The sequence below is a fragment of the Oncorhynchus masou genome, chromosome 16 (genome assembly GCF_036934945.1).
Source record: "Oncorhynchus masou masou isolate Uvic2021 chromosome 16, UVic_Omas_1.1, whole genome shotgun sequence".
NCBI classification, from domain to species: domain Eukaryota; kingdom Metazoa; phylum Chordata; class Actinopteri; order Salmoniformes; family Salmonidae; genus Oncorhynchus; species Oncorhynchus masou.
Genome location: NC_088227.1, coordinates 37316397 through 37342824, shown reverse-complemented (window position 1 = coordinate 37342824; position 26428 = coordinate 37316397). Strand labels below are relative to the sequence as shown.

The following is a 26428-nucleotide window of genomic DNA, read 5'->3' as shown; positions in this document are numbered from 1 at the left end:
ATAGAGACAGTCCAGATGGTTGGGACTGTCTCCCTGTACAGGTGAACATGGTCATAGAGACAGTCCAGATGGTGGGGACTGTCTCCCTGTACAGGTGAACATGGTCATAGAGACAGTCCAGATGGTGGGGACTGTCTCCCTGTACAGGTGAACATGGTCATAGAGACAGTCCAGATGGTGGGGACTGTCTCCCTGTACAGGTGAACATGGTCATAGAGACAGTCCAGATCGAGTGTGGGATGGTGGGGACTGTCTCCCTATACAGGTGAACATGGTCATAGAGACAGTCCAGATGGTGGGGACTGTCTCCCTGTACAGGTGAACATGGTCATAGAGACAGTCCAGATGGTTGGGACTGTCTCCCTGTACAGGTGAACATGGTCATAGAGACAGTCCAGATCGAGTGTGGGATGGTGGGGACTGTCTCCCTGTACAGGTGAACATGGTCATAGAGACAGTCCAGATCGAGTGTGGGATGGTGGGGACTGTCTCCCTGTACAGGTGAACATGGTCATAGAGACAGTCCAGATGGTTGGGACTGTCTCCCTGTACAGGTGAACATGGTCATAGAGACAGTCCAGATGGTTGGGACTGTCTCCCTGTACAGGTGAACATGGTCATAGAGACAGTCCAGATGGTGGGTCAGGTGTACATTGGGTCGCAGGTCACAGCCCCAGGAGAGGCTGGCGTTTATTCTTTGGATTGTGGCAGGGTGGAAGTCCTTCCTCTGTAGAAGGGTTGACACCACGATCCTTGAGTTGGGGAAGATTGCGGAGGCCTTCTCAGTCACTCCCCGTCGTGAAGTGGCCACCCTCTCCTGCTGAGCACGCAGGTCGTTGCTTCCGGTGTGTATGATTATGTGGCTTGGCGACCCGAGATGGGCCTTATCAAGCAGCTCCATTGGCACTCTGCATTGTTGGGCATCCCACCGTTCTCCTTTTGTGTCGAGGGAAAAGTTTATTCTCCTGAACAAACTTCCCATTTGAGTCCATCAACAGGATGATGTCAGCCAGTGTTTCCTCTGGACTGGAGGGGTAGAGTGGGGGCTGGTGGGTGTTGGAGCTGTGGTGTGGCTGGTCTGTGCCGGTGCCGCTGTCAGTGGGAGGCTGTTCTGTGGGTTGGGTTGGAGGGGTGCAGCAGGCAGGGCTGGGGAAGCCTGGCTGGTAGAGCTGGGCTCCTCTGCTGTATGAGGGCAGGGCTGGGGAAGCTTGGCTGGTAGAGCTGGGCTCCTCTGCTGTGTGAGGGCAGGGCTGGGGAAGCCTGGCTGGTAGAGCTGGGCTCCTCCGCTGTGTGAGGGCAGGGCTGGGGAAGCCTGGCTGGTAGAGCTGGGCTCCTCTGCTTTATGAGGGCAGGGCTGGGGAAGCCTGGCTGGTTGAGCTGGGCTCCTCCGCTGTGTGAGGGCAGGTCATAGAGTGGTGTTCTAGCTGCTCCTCTGTTCTCTTACTCTCCTGCAGCCTGTCCTCTGTTCGATGTCTCTCCTGCAGCCTGTCCATTATGTCTCTGTTAAAACACTGACATGATGTTGTCTCTCTTGAAACACTGACATAATGTTGTCTCTCTTGAAACACTGACATAATGTTGTCTCTGTCTCTCACACTGACATAATGTTGTCTCTGTTGAAACACTGACATAATGTTGTCTCTGTCTCTCACACTGACATAATGTTGTCTCTTGAAACACTGACATAATGTTGTCTGTTGAAACACTGACATAATGTTGTCTCTGTTGAAACACTGACATAATGTTGTCTCTGTTGAAACACTGACATAATGTTGTCTCTGTTGAAACACTGACATAATGTTGTCTCTGTTGAAACACTGACATAATGTTGTCTCTGTTGAAACACTGACATAATGTTGTCTCTGTCTCTCTACACTGACATAATGTTGTCTCTGTTAAAACTCTGACATAATGTTGTCTCTGTCTCTCACACTGACATAATGTTGTCTCTGTCTCTCACACTGACATAATGTTGTCTCTGTCTCTCACACTGACATAATGTTGTCTCTGTTGAAACACTGACATAATGTTGTCTCTGTTGAAACACTGACATAATGTTGTCTCTGTTGAAACACTGACATAATGTTGTCTCTGTTGAAACACTGACATAATGTTGTCTCTGTTGAAACACTGACATAATGTTGTCTCTGTCTCTCACACTGACATAATGTTGTCTCTGTTGAAACACTGACATAATGTTGTCTCTGTCTCTCACACTGACATAATGTTGTCTCTGTCTCTCACACTGACATAATGTTGTCTCTGTCTCTCACACTGACATAATGTTGTCTCTGTCTCTCACACCGACATAATGTTGTCTCTGTCTGTCACACTGACATAATGTTGTCTCTGTCTCTCACACTGACATAATGTTGTCTCTGTCTCTCACACTGACATAATGTTGTCTCTGTCTCTCACACCGACATAATGTTGTCTCTGTCTGTCACACTGACATAATGTTGTCTCTGTCTCTCACACTGACATAATGTTGTCTCTGTCTCTCACACTGACGTAATGTTGTCTCTGTTGAAACACTGACGTAATGTTGTCTCTGTTAAAACACTGACGTAATGTTGTCTCTGTTGAAACACTGACGTAATGTTGTCTCTGTCTCTCACACTGACATAATGTTGTCTCTGTTAAAACTCTGACATAATGTTGTCTCTGTCTCTCACACTGACATAATGTTGTCTCTGTTAAAACTCTGACATAATGTTGTCTCTGTCTCTCACACTGACATAATGTTGTCTCTGTTAAAACTCTGACATAATGTTGTCTCTGTCTCTCACACTGACATAATGTTGTCTCTGTTGAAACACTGACATAATGTTGTCTCTGTCTCTCACACGGACATAATGTTGTCTCTGTTGAAACACTGACATAATGTTGTCTCTGTTGAAACACTGACATAATGTTGTCTCTGTCTCTCACACTGACATAATGTTGTCTCTGTCTCTCACACTGACATAATGTTGTCTCTGTCTCTCACACTGACATAATGTTGTCTGTCTCTCACACTGACATAATGTTGTCTCTGTCTCTCACAATGACATAATGTTGTCTCTGTCTCTCACAATGACATAATGTTGTCTCTGTTGAAACACTGACATAATGTTGTCTCTGTCTCTCACACTGACATAATGTTGTCTCTGTCTCTCACAATGACATAATGTTGTCTCTGTTGAAACACTGACATAATGTTGTCTCTGTTGAAACACTGACATAATGTTGTCTCTGTTGAAACACTGACATAATGTTGTCTCTGTTGAAACACTGACATAATGTTGTCTCTGTCTCTCACACTGACATAATGTTGTCTCTGTCTCTCTACACTGACATAATGTTGTCTCTGTTGAAACACTGACATAATGTTGTCTCTGTCTCTCACACTGACATAATGTTGTCTCTGTCTCTCTACACTGACATAATGTTGTCTCCGTCTCTCACACTGACATAATGTTGTCTCTGTTGAAACACTGACATAATGTTGTCTCTGTCTCTCACACTGACATAATGTTGTCTCTGTCTCTCACACTGACATAATGTTGTCTCTGTCTCTCTACACTGAGTGAAATGGGTGGATTACGGGGAATTATTTCCGCTCGCCGCATAGAGCCTCTTCTGTCAAGTGGAGCCATTTCCCGCTGCCTCACTCTGAGAGGGACTTTAGTCTGTAAACACACACTCGCACACAGACATACACACATTCAGCGGGGACACACACCAACACTTCAAAACAGACATCTGCAATGTTTTCTTCCATGTTAAATGCTTCTGCAGAAATGATACTTCACAGAAAACCGTGCTGAGCTCAACATGGTCCACCCCCTCCATCTCTATATCACAGATCTGTGCTGTGATGCTTTCATGTTGTTAATAACCTTCCTCATCTTCCTCCCTCCTTCCTGCTCCCTCCATCTTCTGCCACTATTTATAATTATGTAAAGTGGCTCTAACTCCCCCTTCCTTAATTACCATCTGAGATGAGCTGTTCAGAGCTGTTGATGTCTCTCTTCAGAATTACACACAGCTGTGTATGCATAGCAGCAGTGTAGTGTATGTGGGGGAGTGTGTGTGTGTGTGTCAGTGTCATCAATGACACACACACACACACACACACACACACACACACACACACACACACACACACACACACACACACGCGCGCAGAGAGAGAGACACATACACCACAGACACATTTAGTTCCATGCAGGCGCTGATCACCTAGCCTGTTACCAGGGCGTAAACCAGTTATTAGTCTCCAAAGTGCTTGAGTAGCTATAATCACCTCATTGCTGAAGAGCTCTGGAAACGTCCTCCCTCCTGTTCACCATGTGTTGTGTTACTGAAGAGCTCTGGGATCGTCCTCCCTGCTGTTCTCCATGTGTTGTGTTACTGAAGAGCTCTGGGATCGTCCTCCCTGCTGTTCTCCATGTGTTGTGTTGCTGAAGAGATCTGGGATCGTCCTCCCTGCTGTTCTCCATGTGTTGTGTTGCTGAAGAGCTCTGGGATCGTCCTCCCTGCTGTTCTCCATGTGTTGTGTTACTAAAGAGCTCTGGGATCGTCCTCCCTGCTGTTCTCCATGTGTTGTGTTACTAAAGAGCTCTGGGATCGTCCTCCCTGCTGTTCTCCATGTGTTGTGTTACTGAAGAGCTCTGGGATCGTCCTCCCTGCTGTTCTCCATGTGTTGTGTTGCTGAAGAGCTCTGGGATCGTCCTCCCTGCTGTTCTCCATGTGTTGTGTTGCTGAAGAGCTCTGGGATCGTCCTCCCTGCTGTTCTCCATGTGTTGTGTTGCTGAAGAGCTCTGGGATCATCCTCCCTGCTGTTCTCCATGTGTTGTGTTACTGAAGAGCTCTGGGATCGTCCTAACTGCTGTTCTCCATGTGTTGTGTTGCTGAAGAGCTCTGGGAATATGTGTATGAGCATAATAGGAGTCACAGCTTTGGATAAGCTATTGTCACAATGTAACGGCGTTCTTCGTTTGTCGAAAGAGAGTCGGACCGAAATGCAGCGTGTTGGTTACTCATGTTTTTAATAGAACAAAATGACGATACATGAAATAACAAAAACAACAAACGGAACGTGAAAAACCTATACAGCCTGTCTGGTGAACACTAACACAGGGACAGGAACAATCACCCACGAAATACAAAGTGAAAACCAGGCTACCTAAATACGGTTCCCAATCAGAGACAACGAGAATCACCTGACTCTGATTGAGAACCACCTCAGGCAGCCAAACCTATGCAACACACACCCCTAATCAGCCACAATCCCAATAACTAAAAAACCCACTAAGAAATACAACAAACAATAAACCCATGTCACACCCTGGCCTGACCAACTAATAAACTAAAACACAAAATACTAAGACCAAGGCGTGACACACAAGACCAAACTCTTAAATTACTTGCTTGGTTCCTGGTTCAGAATAAAAATGAAAAAAATGATTTATTCTTTCCTTATTCAGGGAAAGCTCATTGAGACCAGGGTCTCATTCCCAAGGGTGACCTGATCACAGAACAACCAAATACAATGTTAAACAACAGCAATCAATACAAAACACAACATTTAATAAAAACAGTTACAGTCCTCAGCTACTAGGTCCTCAATCTGTGTTGAATAAACTGCCCAAGCGGCAAATTATCAAATGACAAAATATTACAAGGTCAATTTTTATTTTATTTATTATATTGATAGAGTAATACAGTTCAAAGATATCTAAGGTATTAATCATATGAATCATTTTAAAAATCAACTGAAATTTGACATATTTAACATTCATGGAAAAAAATACAGACAATGACTTCTATTGTTCGTCTCCCATTATGCTAATCTGATCTGAGTCTTTATATTCAGATGATGGTACAAAGCATAGAAGATTGTTCAGATGGATTGAATCACAATACAGTTGACTTAGATGATATGATCGACTGTTGTCTGCAGTGGTGGCGGGTGGATACAACCAGAAACGAGCCATATACCAACCTGTGTTGTGATAATTGTTTGTTCTATAGCCTGTTAGTTCTTATATTATAGACCAAGACGATAAGAAGACATAGTGGCGGAAAAAACACTCTTTATTTCATCACAAAACCGGAGAGCAACATCTGTCCAGTGAAGTCCACAAAGTATATTGCATGTGCAGTAACAGACAGTTACATGACCTACAGCCTGGTCAAGCTAGTTAATGTTTCAGACATTTTCGGACCACCAAACAACTATTGATTTAGAACCATGTAGAATTATCACAAGTTGGAAAGAAAACAGGAGCTGCCTCCACTATTCCAGCACCATTTACACTTCTCTATTTCAACGTATTTTAATCACTTAGGCTTACTTTAATACAGTGACAACTAAAAGATACCAAAAATGATTTAGTCCAATTAACGTAAGCTAAATATGATGTGGCTGTCCATGGTTCTGATTACTATGTGTGGTGTCTTGCATTTTTTTATATAACATTTATTTCACTAGGAAAGTCAGTTTAAGAACAAATTCTTAGCAAATAGCAATGTGCAAAATGCATAGGTGATTAATATATGCAAATATAGCAACAAGATAACAATATGAAGGTCAAAAGTAGGATGCAGTAACATGTGGTCCTGGAGCATCTGTCTAAACAAAGCTCAGGTAAAATTAAGGTGGAATTTCAGGCAAGAATATTCTCCCTAAGCCCTATTCAGACTTGAGATAAGTGGCCTTAAGTCCATCTTTTATTGAGTTGATGTTAAAACGACTCATCTCAAGTCTGAATCGGGCCCAATTTGCTCCTTTTAACAAGGGTGGTTCAGCACAACAGTTTAGTCCTAAAGACTGGCTGAGTGCACTAAGCAGGAGACCCGTGTTCACCTTTACCTTCTCACAGGAATACCAGTGATGAAGGCCCACTTTACAAATGTTACCTCATAGTTCCTTTGCTATCTTAGTGTTTTGATGCTGCCTTTTAAATGCACTGAAACACCTAGAAGGGGTTTTCACAACAATATCATAAAACACAATTATTCAGATTGAAGAACCACTCTGGGTATTTCAGAGTACTTCCATTCTGTCTGGAAATGCGGTACATTTCCAAACACTTTCCAAACACTCTCCAAACACCCCCCAAACACCCTCCAAACACTTTCCAAACACTCTCCAAACACCCTCCAAACACTCTCCAAACACCCTCCAAACACCCTCCAAACACCCTATGAACACTCTCCGAACACCCTCCAAACATTCTCCAAACACTCTCCAAACACTCTCCAAACACCCCCAAACACCCTCAAAACACTCTCCAAACACTCCCCAAACACTCTCCAAACACTCTCCAAACACCCTCCAAACACTCTCCAAACACCCCCCCAAACACTCTCCAAACACTCTCCAAACACCCTCAAACACTCTCCAAACACTCTCCAAACACCCTCCAAACACTCTCCAAACACTCTCCAAACACCCTCAAAACACTCTCCAAACACCCTCCAAACACTCTCCAAACACTCTCCAAACACTCTCCAAACACCCTCCAAACACCCTATGAACACTCTCCGAACACCCTCCAAACATTCTCCAAACACCCTCAAAACACTCTCCAAACACCCCCCAAACACCCTCAAAACACTCCCCAAACACTCCCCAAACACCCTCCAAACACTCTCCAAACACTCTCCAAACACTCTCCAAACACCCTCCAAACACCCTCCAAACACCCTATGAACACTCTCCGAACACCCTCCAAACACTCTCCAAACACCCTCCAAACACCCCCCAAACACCCTCCAAACACTCTCCAAACACTCCCCAAACACTCTCCAAACACCCTCCAAACATTCTCCAAACACTCTCCAAACACTCTCCAAACACCCTCCAAACACTCTCCAAACACTCTCCAAACACCCTCAAAACACTCTCCAAACACCCTCAAAACACCCTCAAAACACTCTCCAAACACTCTCCAAACACCCTCCAAACACTCTCCAAACACTCTCCAAACACCCTCAAAATACTCTCCAAACACCCTCCAAACACTCTCCAAACACCCTCCAAACATTCTCCAAACACTCTCCAAACACTCTCCAAACACCCTCCAAACACTCTCCAAACACTCTCCAAACACCCTCAAAACACTCTCCAAACACCCTCAAAACACCCTCAAAACACTCTCCAAACACTCTCCAAACACCCTCCAAACACTCTCCAAACACTCTCCAAACACCCTCAAAATACTCTCCAAACACCCTCCAAACACTCCCCAAACACTCTCCAAACACTCTCCAAACACCCTCCAAACACTCTCCAAACACCCCCAAACACTCTCCAAACACTCTCCAAACACCCTCAAAACACTCTCCAAACACTCTCCAAACACCCTCCAAACACTCTCCAAACACTCTCCAAACACCCTCAAAACACTCTCCAAACACCCTCAAAACACTCTCCAAACACTCTCCAAACACTCTCCAAACACTCTCCAAACACCCTCCAAACACCCTCCAAACACCCTATGAACACTCTCCGAACACCCTCCAAACATTCTCCAAACACCCTCAAAACACTCTCCAAACACCCCCAAACACCCTCAAAACACTCCCCAAACACTCCCCAAACACCCTCCAAACACTCTCCAAACACTCTCCAAACACCCTCCAAACACCCTCCAAACACCCTATGAACACTCTCCGAACACCCTCCAAACATTCTCCAAACACTCTCCAAACACCCCCAAACACCCTCAAAACACTCTCCAAACACTCCCCAAACACTCTCCAAACACCCTCCAAACACTCTCCAAACACTCTCCAAACACTCTCCAAACACCCTCCAAACACTCTCCAAACACTCTCCAAACACTCTCCAAACACCCTCAAAACACTCTCCAAACACCCTCAAAACACTCTCCAAACACTCTCCAAACACCCTCCAAACACTCTCCAAACACTCTCCAAACACCCTCAAAATACTCTCCAAACACCCTCCAAACACTCTCCAAACACTCTCCAAACACTCTCCAAACACCCTCAAAACACTCTCCAAACACCCTCCAAACACCCTCCAAACACTCTCCAAACACCCTCCAAACACCCTCAAAACACTCTCCAAACACCCCCAAACACCCTCAAAACACTCCCAAACACTCCCCAAACACCCTCCAAACACTCTCCAAACACTCTCCAAACACCCTCCAAACACCCTCCAAACACCCTATGAACACTCTCCGAACACCCTCCAAACATTCTCCAAACACTCTCCAAACACCCCCCAAACACCCTCAAAACACTCTCCAAACACTCCCCAAACACTCTCCAAACACCCTCCAAACACTCTCCAAACACTCTCCAAACACCCTCAAAACACTCTCCAAACACCCTCAAAACACTCTCCAAACACTCTCCAAACACTCTCCAAACACTCTCCAAACACCCTCCAAACACCCTCCAAACACCCTATGAACACTCTCCGAACACCCTCCAAACATTCTCCAAACACCCTCAAAACACTCTCCAAACACCCCCCAAACACCCTCAAAACACTCCCCAAACACTCCCCAAACACCCTCCAAACACTCTCCAAACACTCTCCAAACACCCTCCAAACACCCTCCAAACACCCTATGAACACTCTCCGAACACCCTCCAAACATTCTCCAAACACTCTCCAAACACCCCCCAAACACCCTCAAAACACTCTCCAAACACTCCCCAAACACTCTCCAAACACCCTCCAAACACTCTCCAAACACTCTCCAAACACTCTCCAAACACCCTCCAAACACTCTCCAAACACTCTCCAAACACTCTCCAAACACCCTCAAAACACTCTCCAAACACCCTCAAAACACTCTCCAAACACTCTCCAAACACCCTCCAAACACTCTCCAAACACTCTCCAAACACCCTCAAAATACTCTCCAAACACCCTCCAAACACTCTCCAAACACTCTCCAAACACTCTCCAAACACCCTCAAAACACTCTCCAAACACCCTCCAAACACCCTCCAAACACTCTCCAAACACCCTCCAAACACCCTCAAAACACTCTCCAAACACCCCCCAAACACCCTCAAAACACTCCCCAAACACTCCCCAAACACCCTCCAAACACTCTCCAAACACTCTCCAAACACCCTCCAAACACCCTCCAAACACCCTATGAACACTCTCCGAACACCCTCCAAACATTCTCCAAACACTCTCCAAACACCCACCAAACACCCTCAAAACACTCTCCAAACACTCCCCAAACACTCTCCAAACACCCTCCAAACACTCTCCAAACACTCTCCAAACACTCTCCAAACACCCTCCAAACACTCTCCAAACACTCTCCAAACACTCTCCAAACACCCTCAAAACACTCTCCAAACACCCTCAAAACACTCTCCAAACACTCTCCAAACACTCTCCAAACACTCTCCAAACACTCTCCAAACACCCTCAAAATACTCTCCAAACACCCTCCAAACACTCTCCAAACACTCTCCAAACACTCTCCAAACACCCTCAAAACACTCTCCAAACACCCTCCAAACACCCTCCAAACACTCTCCAAACACCCTCAAAACACTCTCCAAACACTCTCCAAACACTCTCCAAACACCCTCCAAACACTCTCCAAACACCCTCCAAACACTCTCCAAACACCCTCCAAACACTCTCCAAACACCCTCAAAATACTCTCCAAACACCCTCCAAACACTCTCCAAACACCCTCCAAACACTCTCCAAACACCCTCAAAATACTCTCCAAACACCCTCCAAACACTCTCCAAACACTCTCCAAACACTCTCCAAACACCCTCCAAACACTCTCCAAACACTCTCCAAACACCCTCCAAACACTCTCCAAACACCCCCCTCATCGTTTCCATGCATTGCTTTTTAACTGCAAGACTTGTATAGCCTAACATTTTGTGAACTGCAGCAATTTCATAGTACTGACTGAATCTTATATTATCCTCACAAAAACCTTCAGTTTGTATTGAACACTTGAACTTGTCTGCAATGCATTTTTCCCCAAGAGAAACCTCACACTTGATAAATGATTGTTCTTTTGTGTCCTTCCATGTCTATTCAAGTTTTTCTCTGTGGTCAGCCAGCCAGACACGCTCTCACTCACACACTTCGTCTCTCACCTGGTTTTCCTGCCTGTGATCTTGGACCTGGGCCCGGCGTGGCTGGGCTGAAATCAAAAGCTTGGCCCTGCCTGACATGGTCGAATGGAGTGCACTATAAAGAGAATAGGGGTCCATTTGCATGGCAGCCTACAGTATGTGAGTGTTTATGTGTCAGCGTTGGAAAATGGAGGGGAGAAAGAAGTAGAGAGCCTTGACCTGGTCTGGTCTTCCCTGATTAGCCTCTGGGCTACAGAGCGCGGTACAATCATTTACTCTGTTTTCCTGATCTATTTTTTACTCAATACTTTTTCCTTAACTTCTTAAAGCAGCTGTTGTATTTGGCGTATGTGACAAATAGAATTTGATTTGATAGTTTACTGGACACCAGCTAGCTATTGACTCTAGCTGTTGTTGCTGTTAGTTACCTAAGAGTTATCAAAGTACCTATGGTTCAAAGCACCTGGTTTCGTAACATATTTGTGGCATGGAGACTTTTGGATTGACGTAAATTGTAGATATAATGTCAAGCTCTGTCGTTCAAATAAGATGTAACTGCAATGAGAAAAGCTCGAATTAAATCAATGTCAATATCAAATCACAGAAACATCATGAAGCGTAACATGAGTGACGTTTACTCTGCACATGTATTTGCATGTACAGAGAGCCTTTTTTATTTCAATCCAAATATAATGTAGCTGCATTTCTGAGCCCAGAGGACAATTTTTTTTACTTTAAAGCTGAGGTGTCAAAGCAGGTATTTCACAGCTGGGTGCCCTTTTTAATACATCTCTTCCAGAACAGAACACCTTCCAGCATTATAGCCCTGCTGCCTGCCACTCACCACCATGATGACAGGTGTGAACTGCAGAAAAGGGTAGTGTTGCGAGTAAATGTGTCCCCTGGTTCCCTAATCTCTCTGTTTAACTTGAATAGGCCGGGATGCACTGTAGCTGTGTCAGTCAGGAGAGAGAGTTCTGTGTGTGTGTGTGTGTGTGTGTGTGTGTGTGTGTGTGTGTGTGTGTGTGTGTGTGTGTGTGTGTGTGTGTGTGTGTGTGTGTGTGTGTGTGTGTGTGTGTGTGTGTGTGTGTGTGCAAGTGTATTTGTTAGAGAACATGTGAAGGAACCCAACGTGTGTGTGTGTGTGCGTGCGTGCGTGCAAGTGTATTTGTCAGAGAACATGTGAAGGAACCCAACATGTTCAGAGGAAAATGCAGAGGACAGAAGAGGTTGATGTTTTAATGTTCTGCTTGTTGATCATTGTGTTTGGAGCCTGGGTCACATGATGGAGTCTGGGCGTTCAGGAACAGTGTTGTCAGGTGATGGAGTCTGGGCGTTCAGGAACAGTGTTGTCAGGTGATGGAGTCTGGGCGTTCAGGGACAGTGTTGTCAGGTGATGGAGTCTGGGCGTTCAGGAACAGTGTTGTCAGGTGATGGAGTCTGGGCGTTCAGGAACAGTGTTGTCAGGTGATGGAGTCTGGGCGTTCAGGAACAGTGTTGTCAGGTGATGGAGTCTGGGCGTTCAGGAACAGTGTTGTCAGGTGATGGAGTCTGGGCGTTCAGGAACAGTGTTGTCAGGTGATGGAGTCTGGGCGTTCAGGAACAGTGTTGTCAGGTGATGGAGTCTGGGCGTTCAGGAACAGTGTTGTCAGGTGATGGAGTCTGGGCGTTCAGGGACAGTGTTGTCAGGTGATGGAGTCTGGGCGTTCATGAACAGTGTTGTCATAGTGATAGATGTAGTACATGGGTCTAAGTGTGTATGTGGTATGTGTGTTTTCATCAATAAGACACAAGGGATGTGTACTGTAGGCCTGTGAGTTTGTGTCACAGATGTTATACTTTGTACCTATCTTGCGTATTGTTTTTAAACAATGGAATGGCCAGCCTCCCTGGTCTTTCTATTTGAATATGTGCACGAAATACACTACTTCACGGAGGGACCTTACAGATGTTGTATGTATGAGGGACAGAGGAAGGGTTAGTTATTTAAAAAATCATGTCAAACCCTATTATTTCACACAGAGTGCGTCCATGTAACATATTATGGGATATGTTAAGCTAAATTTGACTCCTGGACTAATTTATGCTTGTCTAAATATACTATCTGAATACAACAACTATATTTAGGTTATGCATTTTTATTTATCTTTAAAAAAATATGCCATTTTTCTTCCATTTTGACATGTATTTTAAGTTGATTGTTAACTACATTTTTATCCCACTTTGCCATTAACTTTCATTGTTACATGGTGTGTATTATATTATAAACCAAATGTTTAGTGATCTGGATCCTGATTGGCTGTAAGCCATGGTACATGAGACAAATTACTTTACTGTTTAGTGTTCTAATTACATTGGTAAAGTACTTATCATAGCAATAAGGCACTTTAGGGATTTGTGGTATACGGTCAATAAACCACAGCGAAGAATGGCCCTTAGGCGTGGTATATTGGACTCACTATACCACACCCCTTCGGCCCTTATTGCTTCAATGTACTATCTGCGCTACTACCTCATCTCTGACCCCCCCCCCCTCATCTCTGACCCCCCCCCCTCCTTCCCTTTATTACAGAGGCGTCTATCCTAAGCTATGACGGCAGTATGTACATGAAGGTGGTGATGCCTGCAGTGATGCACACAGAGGCAGAGGACGTCTCCCTACGCTTTATGTCCCAGCGGGCATTTGGGCTCCTCATGGCCGCTACCTCCCGGGACTCTGCCGACACGCTCCGTCTGGAGCTGGACAGTGGCCGTGTCAAACTCACGGTCAACCTAGGTATCGTATGAAACTGTTAACCCTCCCCGTCCCGGTATCTTCAGGGGAAGTTGGTTCCAGTTGTCACATAGTCGTTTTTGTTAGTCGTTTTCATGAATTCTTTTGGTTTTAGTCAATCTACATCTATTTTCTTGTACAGTAGTTGCATGGATTGTATTTTAATTTGCTCCGCATCATATATTTAGATGTTCTTGCCTGGCTGCTATGTCGTCACTGTAGAATATTTTACAATTAATCTAACAATTAAATCACCGTATCCATGATTATCACAGTCATTTTCATTAAGATATTGAGAAATAGTCAGTCATGCTCACAAGTAGAAAGGGACATTTCTCAGATATTAGGCTGGAGATGTTCAGTTACTTATATGCTATCAAACATTGTTTCATTATACATTACATAGGCCTGTTTCACCCCTCAATTACAGGACTTCTTAACACGGTCCTCTTATTATGATGGCCATTTTTCTCTCCTTCCCATCCAAAGGTTCTGATATAAAGTACCAGTCAACTGTTTGGACACACCGACTCATTGCAGGGTTTTTCTTGATTTCTGCTTTTTGTCTACATTGTAGAATAACATTGAAGACATAACAACTGTGTAATAACACATATGGAATCATATAGAAACAAAAAGTGCAAAACAAATCAAAATATATTTTATATTTGAGATTCTTAAAAGTAGCCACACGTTGCCTTGATGACAGCTTTGCACACTCTTGGCATTCTCTCAACCAGCTTCACCTTGAATGCTTTTCCTACAGTCTTGAAGGAGTTCCCACATGTGCTGAGCACTTGTTGGCTGCTTTTCCTTCACTCTGCAGTCCGACTCATCCACAACCATCTCAATTGGGTTGAGGTTGGGTGATTGTGGAGGCCAGGTCATCTGATGCAGCACTCCATCACTCTCCTTCTTGGTCAAATAGCCCTTACACAGCCTGGAGGTGTGTTTTGGTCATTGTCCTGTTGAAAAACATAGTCCCACTAAATGCAAACCAGATGGGATGGCATATCACTGTATAATGCTGTAGTAGCAATGCAGATTAAGTGTGCCTTGAATTATAAATAAATCACAGACAGCGCCCAGCAAAGCACCCCCACGCCATCACACCTCCTTTTTTGGTTACTACATGATTCCATGTGTGTTTTTTCATAGTTTGTATGTCTTCACCATTATTCGACTATGTAGAAAATAGTAAAAAGTAAAGAAAAACCTTTGAATGAGTAGGTGAGTCCAAACTACTGGTACTGTATAACTACATCTCGATATGCATTATTATCCTACATTCTTACCGTCTGGGTTTTTTGTTGTCGTAACCGTGTTTTGTTGATTATTTCCTGTATTTTTTATTTTGGTTTGGTCCATGGTTCCACCCATTAGCACCCCTACAGTAGTGTAGGTGGTATTTCCCATGTCGCCTTGTTCAAAGATGATCACCCCTTCAACGGCCCTTAGCCTGCGGCCCGCCTAGCATACAGCTCGAGCCCACAGCACACAGCAAGCCTGCAGATGGTGGCATATAGGATAGTATAGCAGCACCCGTTTCTTTATCTATACACGCGTGGACACAAACATTAAGCTAGTTTTGACTAGCTTGCCTTCCTCTATATTCACCCTCTTGCAAAACACAAACAAACGGTACCTGTCAACCGGTGGAGGCTGCTGAGGGGAGGACGGCTACAAATAATGACCTGACTGCTATTCAACTCCATTACATTCTATTCTAGCCATGATGATGATGAACCGTCCTCCCCCAAGGCAGCCTCCACTGCTGTCAACACATACATATGTAGGATCTTAACACATAAGGGGGTACTATTAAGATATGGAATGTTTTAAGAAGGTCAAATCAAGGATAATTTTGCTAAATTGTTTCGATTTTTAAGATCCCTACTAAGCTCCCTACTAACCTACTAAGGGTCTACTAAGCTATATTGAATTGCTTTCATTTGATCACACTTTTGTTGCTGATAATTTTCCTCTAGTGTATCTGAGTTTTAAAAAATCGAAACATGTATCAGCTCCTACGAAAATAATAATTCACTTTTCCTGTTGCTGCAAGACTATTTTCCTGCTGTAGCAAACTGGCTCAAATTAAGATTCTCCATCTGTATGCTTATAAAGATGGGGGATCAATGGAAATTGATCTGTGTATTTCACTCAGTTTTACATTATGTTATGGACAATGTCACTTTCCTAATGTTGCCAAATATTATTCTCAGAGTCTGACTAGTATATAGGACTTCAATACACAATATGTAATGGGATTTGGCTGGTTTCTCTCATACACACGTAGCCTATACCGTTACCATCTTTGTGTTAGTGCTGAGGTCTGAGGTAGCCTGGAACCCTCTGAGGTCCTTCTAGGCCACTGTACGGCGCTGGTGCTGACTGGATCGACGCTGTTTGCTCCCACTTTTCTGTTGTGGTTGACTGTACATGACGAGCTGGGTCACATGGATCCTAACCCAGATCACCTGACCAATCACAGCACTACTTATTCCTTATTGGTTGAGATATAGGCCTATTTTGTATACCGTTTGCAGCCTAAAGTGTAGGATGCATCATACTCCAATATGATATACATTTGATATAAATAACTGATGGCTACAGGTGCAGAATAACAAAGTATGGTTACAAAATTCTGGGTTAGTAAATCGATGTGGCCAATGAACTGCAAGCGGCCATTTAAAAAAAAATAGGCTTAAAATCCTAAACTATAAAAACACATGTTGAAATTTGAAAACAACATTATATTTTGAAAATATATTTTATGCATCTATTCAGACCTAAAAAAGATATAGATCCAAAATGGCAGTTTGATGTTGACCATCATCACAACTTACCCTAACTACCTGAAATGGCCGCCAATGTCATGTGACCGTCCCCGGAAGGTGGAGTTTCTGTTCTTGGATGTCAGCAGCTTTTACCTTGAAGGATGCGATTTCATCTGTCACTTATTTCCCCCCTATCTAGACTGTGTCAGGATAAACTGTAACACCAGTAAGTCTATACTCCACTTGATGGAGAATTCTTCTTTAAATGAATATGATATCATTATTTTTGACATGATTTGTATAGATAGGATAATGCACAGAAGTGTGATAAGGAAATTGCATTGATAACAGATCAGCTAAGATCAAAGACCTTATGATTAAAGTGTTATGTTTCTATACATAATTAGCTATATGTTAACTCAACACAATTAGCCAACTTTTTTTGATCTTTTTAAGGTTGGTTAAAAAAAAACAACTTTAAAAATGTTACAGAAATTCACATGTACATTTTTCTTTAAAGTTAATGTTTGTTACATTGTCGTGTGGCTTATAAAGATTTAGTGATACTGCTCTTACTCATAAAGAGGTCTTTGAGTTTGTTTTGGTCATGACAACATGACAGCAGTCAAGGGCCTTGTGTATTAATGAGAAGGACTCGGTTTACGCCCTGAATAATGTTTGCAAAGAATGTTTTCGATTTAAGATTGTTCTTTGCGCTTTCGTGTGTGTGCGTATGTGTGTGTATGTATGTATGTGTGTGTGTATGTGTGTGCGTATGCATGTGTATGTGTGTGTGTATGTATGTGTGTGCGTATGCATGTGTATGTGTGTGTGTATGTATGTATGTATGTATGTATGTATGTATGTATGTATGTATGTATGTATGTATGTATGTATGTATGTATGTATGTATGTATGTATGTATGTATGTATGTATGTATGTATGTATGTATGTATGTGTGTGTGTATGTGTGTGTGTATATGTGTATATATGTGTGTGTATATGTGTGTGTATGTATGTGTGTGTATATCTACCTGAGGTTGACAGTGTGTCTCAGCTGCAGCTCTATTTGACGGTGGATCTCAGTTTGAGTGACAGATCAGACACACTCGTTCACTCTAATTATACTGATCAATGTCTCTGATGACACACCACACCCAATGAGGATGCAGGTACACACATAAACATAAACATTGAACTCCCTGTGGTTGCACACCATGGGCTTGACACGCCCTCTTGTGGGTGGTTGAGGAATTTGTTTTTGAAGAAACGTTCTCCATACTGTAGGCACATTTGATTCTGCCTGTATTTCTGCATTTCTGCCTACGTACGGTCTCATGCTCCTTGAAAAAAGATCTGAGCCCTTTTATGAGTAACAGCAGTTATTATCTAACTGTATTTAGAGTCTTAGAGTAACAGCGGTTATTATTTGACTGTATTTATAGTGTCAGAGTAACACCAGTTAATATCTTCCTCTATTTATAGTGTCAGATTAACACCAGTTAATATCTTACTGTATTTAGAGTCTTAGAGTAACATCTATTATTATTTCACTGTATTTTTAGTGTCAGAGTAACATCTATTATTATTTTACTGTATTTAGAATCTTAGCGTAACATCTATTAAGATTTTGCTGTATTTTTAGTGTTAGAGTAACATATATTATTATTTTACTGTATTTACAATCTTAAGAGATGGTAGATGATCAAGTACAAACATATATCTTTGTAATGTATTATCATCTCTTCAGGTCTTTTCTCCTCTATTGTTGTTGTAAGCCAAACCAACTCTTTGATTTAGAGTGGGCAAAGTAAACAGAACAGGCACAGAAAGCAACCCAACCTGGTGTCCCGAATACGAGATCCCCAGCTAGAATCAGTGTCCCCAAAACATTTTCTCATTTTCTGGCCTACAGAAATTGGTTACTGGTAGACAAACCCCAGCACCCAGAGAAAACAAAGGTTTGGTTTGTGTTGCTGACTAACCCTAACCCTGAACTAACTAACGGTCGTTCTCAGGCAAGGGACCCGAGACTCTATATGCGGGACAAAAGCTCAATGATAATGACTGGCACTCTGTCAGAGTGGTCCGACGCGGTAAAAACTTCAAACTGACAGTCGATGAAGACATGTCTGAAGGTACTGTTACTGGTTCTGATGCGATGAGAATATATTTGCTCTTTTTTTTTACTAATAAAGAGATGAAATCCTTTGAAATTCCTATCCTACCTTTCTCCCTCCTCCTTACCCCATTGACCCTTCTTTTTCCCCCATACATGTTTCTCTCTCTCTCTCTCTCTCTCTCTCTCTCTCTCTCTCTCTGTTTGTGTCTCTCTCTCTCTCTCTCTGTTTGTCTCTCTCTCTCTCTCTCCCTCCCATTCACTCTCTCTCTGTCTCTCTCTCTCTCTCTCTCTGTTTGTCTCTCTCTCTCTCTCTCTCTCTGTTTGTGTGTCTCTCTCTCTCTCTATCTCTCTGTTTGTGTCTCTCTCTCTCTCTCTCTCCCTCCCATTCACTCTCTCTCTGTCTCTCTCTCTCTCTCTCTCTGTTTGTGTGTGTCTCTCTCTCTCTCTCTGTTTGTGTCTCTCTCTCTCTCTCCCTCCCATTCACTCTCTCTCTCTCTTTCTCTGTCACTGCCCCCTTCTCTCTCTCCAGGCCAGATGGCAGGCGACCACACCCGTCTGGAGTTCCATAATGTGGAGACAGGCATTCTGACAGAGAAGCGTTTCATCTCGTCCTCCCCCTCCTCTTTCATTGGACACCTGCAGGTAGGACCAGCATGTACCGGCAGAAGCAAGCGTTCAATCATAAATCATCATTTGGCATCTGCCATGCACTGACCTGCACGGGAAGGAGGGGATCATGGCCAGACCAGATTACAGCCTCTGATTGGCTATTATTCCCTAACCATAGAGGCTAATCAAAGTGGTGCAATACTACTGTTCTTCAGTTGATAAAAGCAGTTATCATAATATTAGTTTCTTCACTAGGTTATCGTGATACCAAACGCCATTATCATACTCAAAAACCAACTCGGACCTCTGACCTCTAACCCCTAGGGCCTGAAGTTCAACGGTATGTTCTACATTGACATGTGTAAGAATGGAGATATTGACTTCTGTGAGCTCAACGCCCGCTTTGGCATGCGCTCCATCATTGCTGACCCGGTGACCTTCAAGTCCAAGGGCAGCTACCTGGGGCTGGCCACCCTGCAGGCCTACACCACCATGCACCTGTTCTTCCAGTTCAAGACCACATCGCCGGACGGATTCATACTGTTCAACAGTGGAGACGGGAACGACTTCATTGCTGTGGAGCTGGTCAAAGGGTGAGTCACCATTATTGAACTGTACTTAGTCATGTAATTAAAGGCCCAGTGTCGTCACAGTACTTTCCCCTTTTGATTTGTATCGTATTGTAAATGTATGTATCCATGTAAATGTAAATGTATTGTACAATAGCTGATGAACCTGTTTGTGAAGAAAATATGATCAGTGTTATTTCCTGATAGTTTCTGGATTAAAATACAATCTACACAGGACCTTCAATCAGCAGGGGTGTACTCATTCTGACAAATATGCTGCAAAACGTTTCTTAAACGGAAGCAAACATTACAGGGAGGCACCTACCTGAATTGGTCTGTTTTGCTCTGTTCCATTTGGTTCTTAAGTGGTAAACGGTTTCTGGAATGAATAAAACCCAGGTTATGCATAGACAGAGTTTTGACATACCTGGTGACATCACCAGGCTGTATAAATAGACCAATAAGAAAGAGAGTTCCAAACCTTTCTGCAGCTGAATTGTTTTCTGCCATTTGAGATATCCCTCCAATTAAGTGCCTCCAATTAGCTCCCTCACTCAGACCACTCCCAGATAAATGAGAATAATAAACATTTTTGTGCTACAAAAACTACAGTTGTTGCTTTTTGACAATTTGTATAGATAACTATTATAGTAAGGTATTTAATTGTTACCAAAAAATGATTTGATAATGAGATGAAAACGGCTGCATTGGGCTTGCAAGAGTCAGATAATGGAGTTCACCTGGCCTTGTTGGTTCAGTGTCTTTAGTTGGTGTGATAAAACTCAAATAGTCCAAGTAAAACATGAATAGTTAAGAAAATATTCACTACCAAGTTGTGAGAAATACCAAAAGACTAGGCAAGATGTTCTGAGGCAAAGGTTATCCTTCAGAATAACTTGATTATGGGTCAATTATGTAGACATCTGCCGGTCGTTTTAGCCACATTTTAAGAAGTATATTGATTGGCGGTAAGAGGAGAAGGAGAGCTCTCACTTCCATAGTTTTCCTACAATCATCTTCAATGACTGTGCCAATCCCACACTCCCCCACTTCAATGGAGTGGGCACTACATCTGAGTAATATCCCCTACACTCACCCACTTCAGCAGAGTCCACTTGTACTCTCTGGTCTAGTAGGTACACTAACGCACACACACGTCTGAAACGTTTCTCAAAGTAAAGTGGCGGATAAGTGTGCACTTAGGGGGAAGTGCACTTAAAAGTACTATAGTGTGCATCCCTGTTTCCTTGCCTCCTAGTTTAGAAGTAGTGTATTTATTCAGAGTAACTTGCAGGTTACAACAAGTACAGTCATGAAGAGAGATAGATACCTATGTACTGTTGAATGCTACCCCAGCTGTATTAAAACCTTGGTTCCCATCCTAGGTCTGTCCACTGTGTACTGTTAAATGCTCCCACAGCTGTATCAAAACCTTGGTTCCCATCCTAGGTCTGTCCACTGTGTACTGTTAAATGCTCCCACAGCTGTACCAAAACCTTGGTCCCCATCCTAGGTTTGTCCACTGTGTACTGTTAAATGCTCCCACAGCTGTATCAAAACCTTGGTCCCCATCCGAGGTCTGTCCACTGTGTACTGTTAAATGCTCCCACAGCTGTAATAAATCCTTGGTCCCCATCTTAGGTTTGTCCACTATGTGTTTGATCTGGGGAACGGGCCCAGTCTACTGAAGGGGAACAATGAGAGAGCTCTGAATGACAACCAGTGGCACAACGTAGTCATCACTAGGGACGCCACCAACACACACACACTGAAGGTGGATGCCAAGTCTGTCACACAGAACATCAACGGAGCCAAGAACCTAGACCTCAAAGGTAGGAGGACGAAGTAGCGTCCACAGAAATCCAGTTCTGTGTTACTTTTTGATTTGATTATATTTTTGTTTACTTTAGTTTAGTTTATTTAGTAAATATTTTATGAACTCTATTTTTTGAACTGCATTGTTGGTTAAGGGCTTGTATGTAAACATTTCACAGTAAGGTGTACACCTGTTGTATCCGACGCTGTTACGGTTTTCTGTAGGGGAAGGAGAGTCGGACCAAAATGCGGCCTGTAGATTGCGATCCATGTTTAATAAGCAAAAATAAACACGAATCAAATACAAAACAACAAACGTAACAAGAAAACCGAAAACAGCCTATACTGGTGTAAACTAACACAGAACATGAACAAGGACAGGAAAAGGACAATCACCCACAAAACACTCAAAGAATATGGCTGCCTAAATATGGTTCCCAATCAGAGACAATGATAAACACCTGCCTCTGATTGAGAACCACTTCAGACAGCCATATACTAACCTAGAACACCCCACTAAGCTACAATCCCAATACCTGTGAAAAAACCCCAAGACAAAACACACCACATACAAAAACCCATGTCACACCCTGGCCTGACCAAATAGATAAAGAAAACACAAAATACTAAGACCAGGGCGTGACAGACGCATCTGATAAATAACATTTGATTACAGTAATTGCAGTCATTCTAATTATATGGTAGACCATACAGTCACTGAAGCCTCTATATCCTTCCATCACAGATACATAAACACTGGCAAAACAGTTGCTACATTGTAATGTTCCTACTCCAGAAATAAGTCTCTCACTGTTGCCACTTGCTATCAACCCCCCTTCACTCCCAGATGTGCCCTGGACACCATTTATGAATTGATCGCCCCCCATCTAGCTTCAGAGTTCGTTCTGTTAGGTGACCTAAACTGGGATATGCTTAACACTCCGGCAGTCCTACAATCTAAGATAGATGCCCTCAATCTCACACAAATCATCAAGGAACCCACCAGGTACAACACTAAATCCGTAAACATGGGCACCCTCATAGATATTATCCTGACCAACTTGCCCTCCAAATACACCTCCGCTGTTTTCAATCAGGATCTCAGCGATCACTGCCTCATTGCCTGTATCCGCTATGGGTCCGCTGTCAAACAACCACCCCTCATCACTGTCAAATGCTCCCTAATACACTTCTGCGAGCAGGCCTTTCTAATCATCCTGTCCTGTTCAAAAAATGCAGAACTAAGAAAAGATATTGGCCTTGGTTCACTCCAGACCTGACTGCCCTTGACCAGCACAAAAACATCCTGTGGTGGACTGCAATTGCATCAAATAGTCCCAACGATATGCAACTGTTCAGGGATGTCAGGACCAATACACGCAGTCAGTCAGGAAAGCAAAGGATAGCTTTTTCAAGCAGAAATTCGCATCCTGTAGCTCTAACTCCAAAAAGTTTTGGGACACTGTAAAGTCCATGGAGAACAAGAGCACCTCCTCCCAGATGCCCACTGCACTGAGGCTAGGTAACACGGTTACGACTGATCCATGATAATCGAAAATTTCAATAAGCATTTCTCAACAGCTGGCTATGCCTTCCTCCTGGCTACTCCAACCTCCACCGCAGCTACTCACCCAAACCTCCCCAGCTTCACCTTCACCCAAATCCAGACGGCAGATGTTCTGAAAGAGCTGCAAAACCTGTACCTGGGCTAGACAATCTGGACCCTCTCTTTCTAAAACTATCCACCGCCATTGTTGCAACCCCTATTACCAGCCTGTTCAACCTCTCTTTCGTATCATCTGAGATCCCTAAAGATTGAAAAGCTGCCGCGGTCATCCCCCTCTTCAAGGGGATGACACCCTAGACCCAAACTGTTACAGACCTATATCCATCCTGCCCTGCCTATCTAAAGTCTTCGAAAGCCAAGTTAACAAACAGATCACTGACCATTTAGAATCCCACCGTACCTTCTCCGCTGTGCAATCCGGCTTCCGAGCCGGTCACGAGTGCACCTCAGCCACGCTCAAGGTACTAAATGATATCATAACCGCCATCGATAAAACACAGTACTGTGAAGCCGTCTTCATCCACCTGGCCAAGGCTTTCGACTCCGTCAATCACGGCATTCTTATCGGCAGACTCAATAGCCTTGGTTTTTCTAGTGCCTTCATTGATCATCCCCAAAGCCAACACCTCATTTGGCTGCCGTTCCTTCCAGTTCACTGCTGCCAGTGACTGGAACGAATTGCAAAAATCGCTGAAGTTGGAGACTTTTATTTCCCTCACCAACTTTAAACATCAACTATCTGCTGAGCAGCTAACCGATCGCTGCAGCTGTACATAGTCCATCTGTAAATAGCCCAACAAATCTACCTACCTCATCCCCATACTGTTTTTATTTAATTTACTTTTCTGCTCTTTTGCACACCAGTATCTCTACTTGCACATCATCATCTGCTCATTTATCACTCCAGTGTTAATCTGCTAAATTGTAATTATTCGCTCCTATGGCCTATTTATTGCCTACCTCATGCGTTTTGCACACACTGCATATAGACTTCCTTTTTTTCTACTGTGTAATTTACTTGTTTATTGTGTTATTGGCTTGTTTATTGTTTCTGTGTAACTCTGTGTTGTTGTCTGTGTCACACTGCTTTGCTTTATCTTGGCCAGGTCGCAGTTGCAAATGAGAACTTGTTCTCAACTAGCCTACCTGGTTAAATAAAGGTGAAATGAAATAAACTAAAACTAGCACACTACCATTTTATTCTAAATGGGATGCTAGTCTGAATGTTGGAACTACTCAGTTTGACAGACAATATTTGCCTATTTGACTAAGTAAAGGCATCATAATCATGACTAGATTATCCTGCCATCACATAAATGTTGTTGACACACTCTCTGACTACGTCCTTCATTTGATCTTCCCCCCTTCCCTCCCCCCCTCCCTCCAGGGGATCTGTTTGTGGCAGGTCTGGGGCCCAACATGTATCAGAACCTTCCTAAGCTGGTGGTCTCTAGGGAGGGTTTCCAGGGCTGTCTGGCATCTGTCGATCTCAACGGCCGTCTACCTGACCTCATCAATGATGCCCTGTTCCGCTCAGGACAGATCGAACGCGGCTGTGAAGGTACGACCCTGACCTATGACCTCTTTGACTTAGGCGCACATATATCATGCATCCAGTTCCAAATTGACCCCATGCACCCTATATGACTCGTCTTCTACTCATGGCTATGGTTTGTTCCTTGCCCACTCATACCTTCAGCCTAGTTAATTTATGGCCACTCAGGGTCACAACCTGAAGTAATTTAAATGGTATACTGGGATCAAAGATGAGTGCATCATGTACTAGTCTAGTCAGTACACTGCCTTCCTCCACTAGGTGTTGCCAAACCATTACACTGCCTTCCACCAGTAGGTGGTGCCAAACCATTACACTGCCTTCCACCACAAGGTGGTGCCAAACCATTACACTGCCTTCCACCACAAGGTGGTGCAAAATATTACTCTGCATTCCACCACTAGGTGGTGCCAAACCATTACTCTGCATTCCACCACTAGGTGGTGCCAAACCATTACACTGCCTTCCACCACAAGGTGGTGCAAAATATTACTCTGCATTCCACCACTAGGTGGTGCCAAACTATCAGTATATGAACATAGAGACAGCGTTCTCTCACATCACATTCCTACAACACACACCCCTGTCTATCCATCTGATCACCTTTACTGTAATCTAACACATGAACACTAATTAACCACTAAACATAACCTGAAGTACTTCCCTTTACCAACACTATAATTACCTGTACATATGTAGGATCTTAATTTGACCTGTATTGTCGCAACAAAATGATCCTGCAGCAACTGGATTTGAATGTTTAGTCCATATTGTTGCTTGATTGGTGGTTAGGCGATTAGCTGGTCAACATGAGGCTACATGAAAAGTGGAATACTTTTAATTAATATAACCGTGTATAACCTTGTGTCCTGCATGCGGCACATGAAAATTCTCAGCAACAAAAGAGTGATCAAATTAAGATCCTACAGCTGTAACTCTACAATACCTGAACGGCTCTGAGCACTAAACTTGTGCTGCCTCACTAATCATAACTTTTTCCGCTTCTTCCTGTTCTGTTTGTTGTGTTACGGCGCTAACAAAGTTGATTTCACCAAAGCCGACCTGCAAGGTAGAAGGTTTCACTCTGACCGCTTCTCTGAGGCGCGGCTGCACTGACAGAATGCTGTGTGCAATGCATCTTGGGTGTAGCTATGCCGACCATGTCCCACTGCTGGAGAGGAAGGCTCACTCTCTGAAAGTGTCAGGAGAAATGGTGGAGAAACAGAAGGAACAGAAATAAGAGATAAAAGAGAGCCTTAAGAGGAAGCATGAATGAGAAAAGCTGTAGCGGGAGCGAAATAGATTGAGAGAGAAAGAGAGAAAATGTTATAAGATTGAGTGATAGTGACAGGCAGAGAGGCTCAGAGGTAGAGACAGAGGGATTGTCAGGGAAAGAGATACATCGAGGAGAAGGTGAAAAACAATAAATTCAACCCATCCACAGAGAAGCCCATCCAAAAAACATGAGATCCATTTCCAGGCCCAGGGCTTCATGTAGTACTGTTACTATGTTGTCTTACCAGTCGTGGTTGATGTCTAC

The 26428-nt window shown here is 43.5% G+C and overlaps 1 protein-coding gene across 9 annotated transcripts in view; it reads left to right on the top strand.

Annotated features, from left to right (window-relative positions):
• LOC135557920 (neurexin-3b) overlaps window positions 1-26428 on the top strand; it is a 608535-nt gene that overhangs the window by 214209 nt on the left and 367898 nt on the right. For 4 of the 9 annotated variants that reach the window (XM_064991637.1, XM_064991635.1, XM_064991636.1 and 1 more), the window contains 6 exons: window positions 13670-13873; window positions 18670-18801; window positions 19303-19415; window positions 19707-19975; window positions 21593-21783; window positions 24721-24894. In XM_064991637.1, coding sequence (XP_064847709.1) covers window positions 13670-13873; window positions 18670-18801; window positions 19303-19415; window positions 19707-19975; window positions 21593-21783; window positions 24721-24894 — 1083 coding nt within the window. Of the gene's footprint in view, window positions 1-13669; window positions 13874-16849; window positions 16877-18669; window positions 18802-19302; window positions 19416-19706; window positions 19976-21592; window positions 21784-24720; window positions 24895-26428 lie in introns of all 9 variants that reach the window. The other 5 variants (XM_064991629.1, XM_064991628.1, XM_064991634.1 and 2 more) reach the window with 2 other exon arrangements.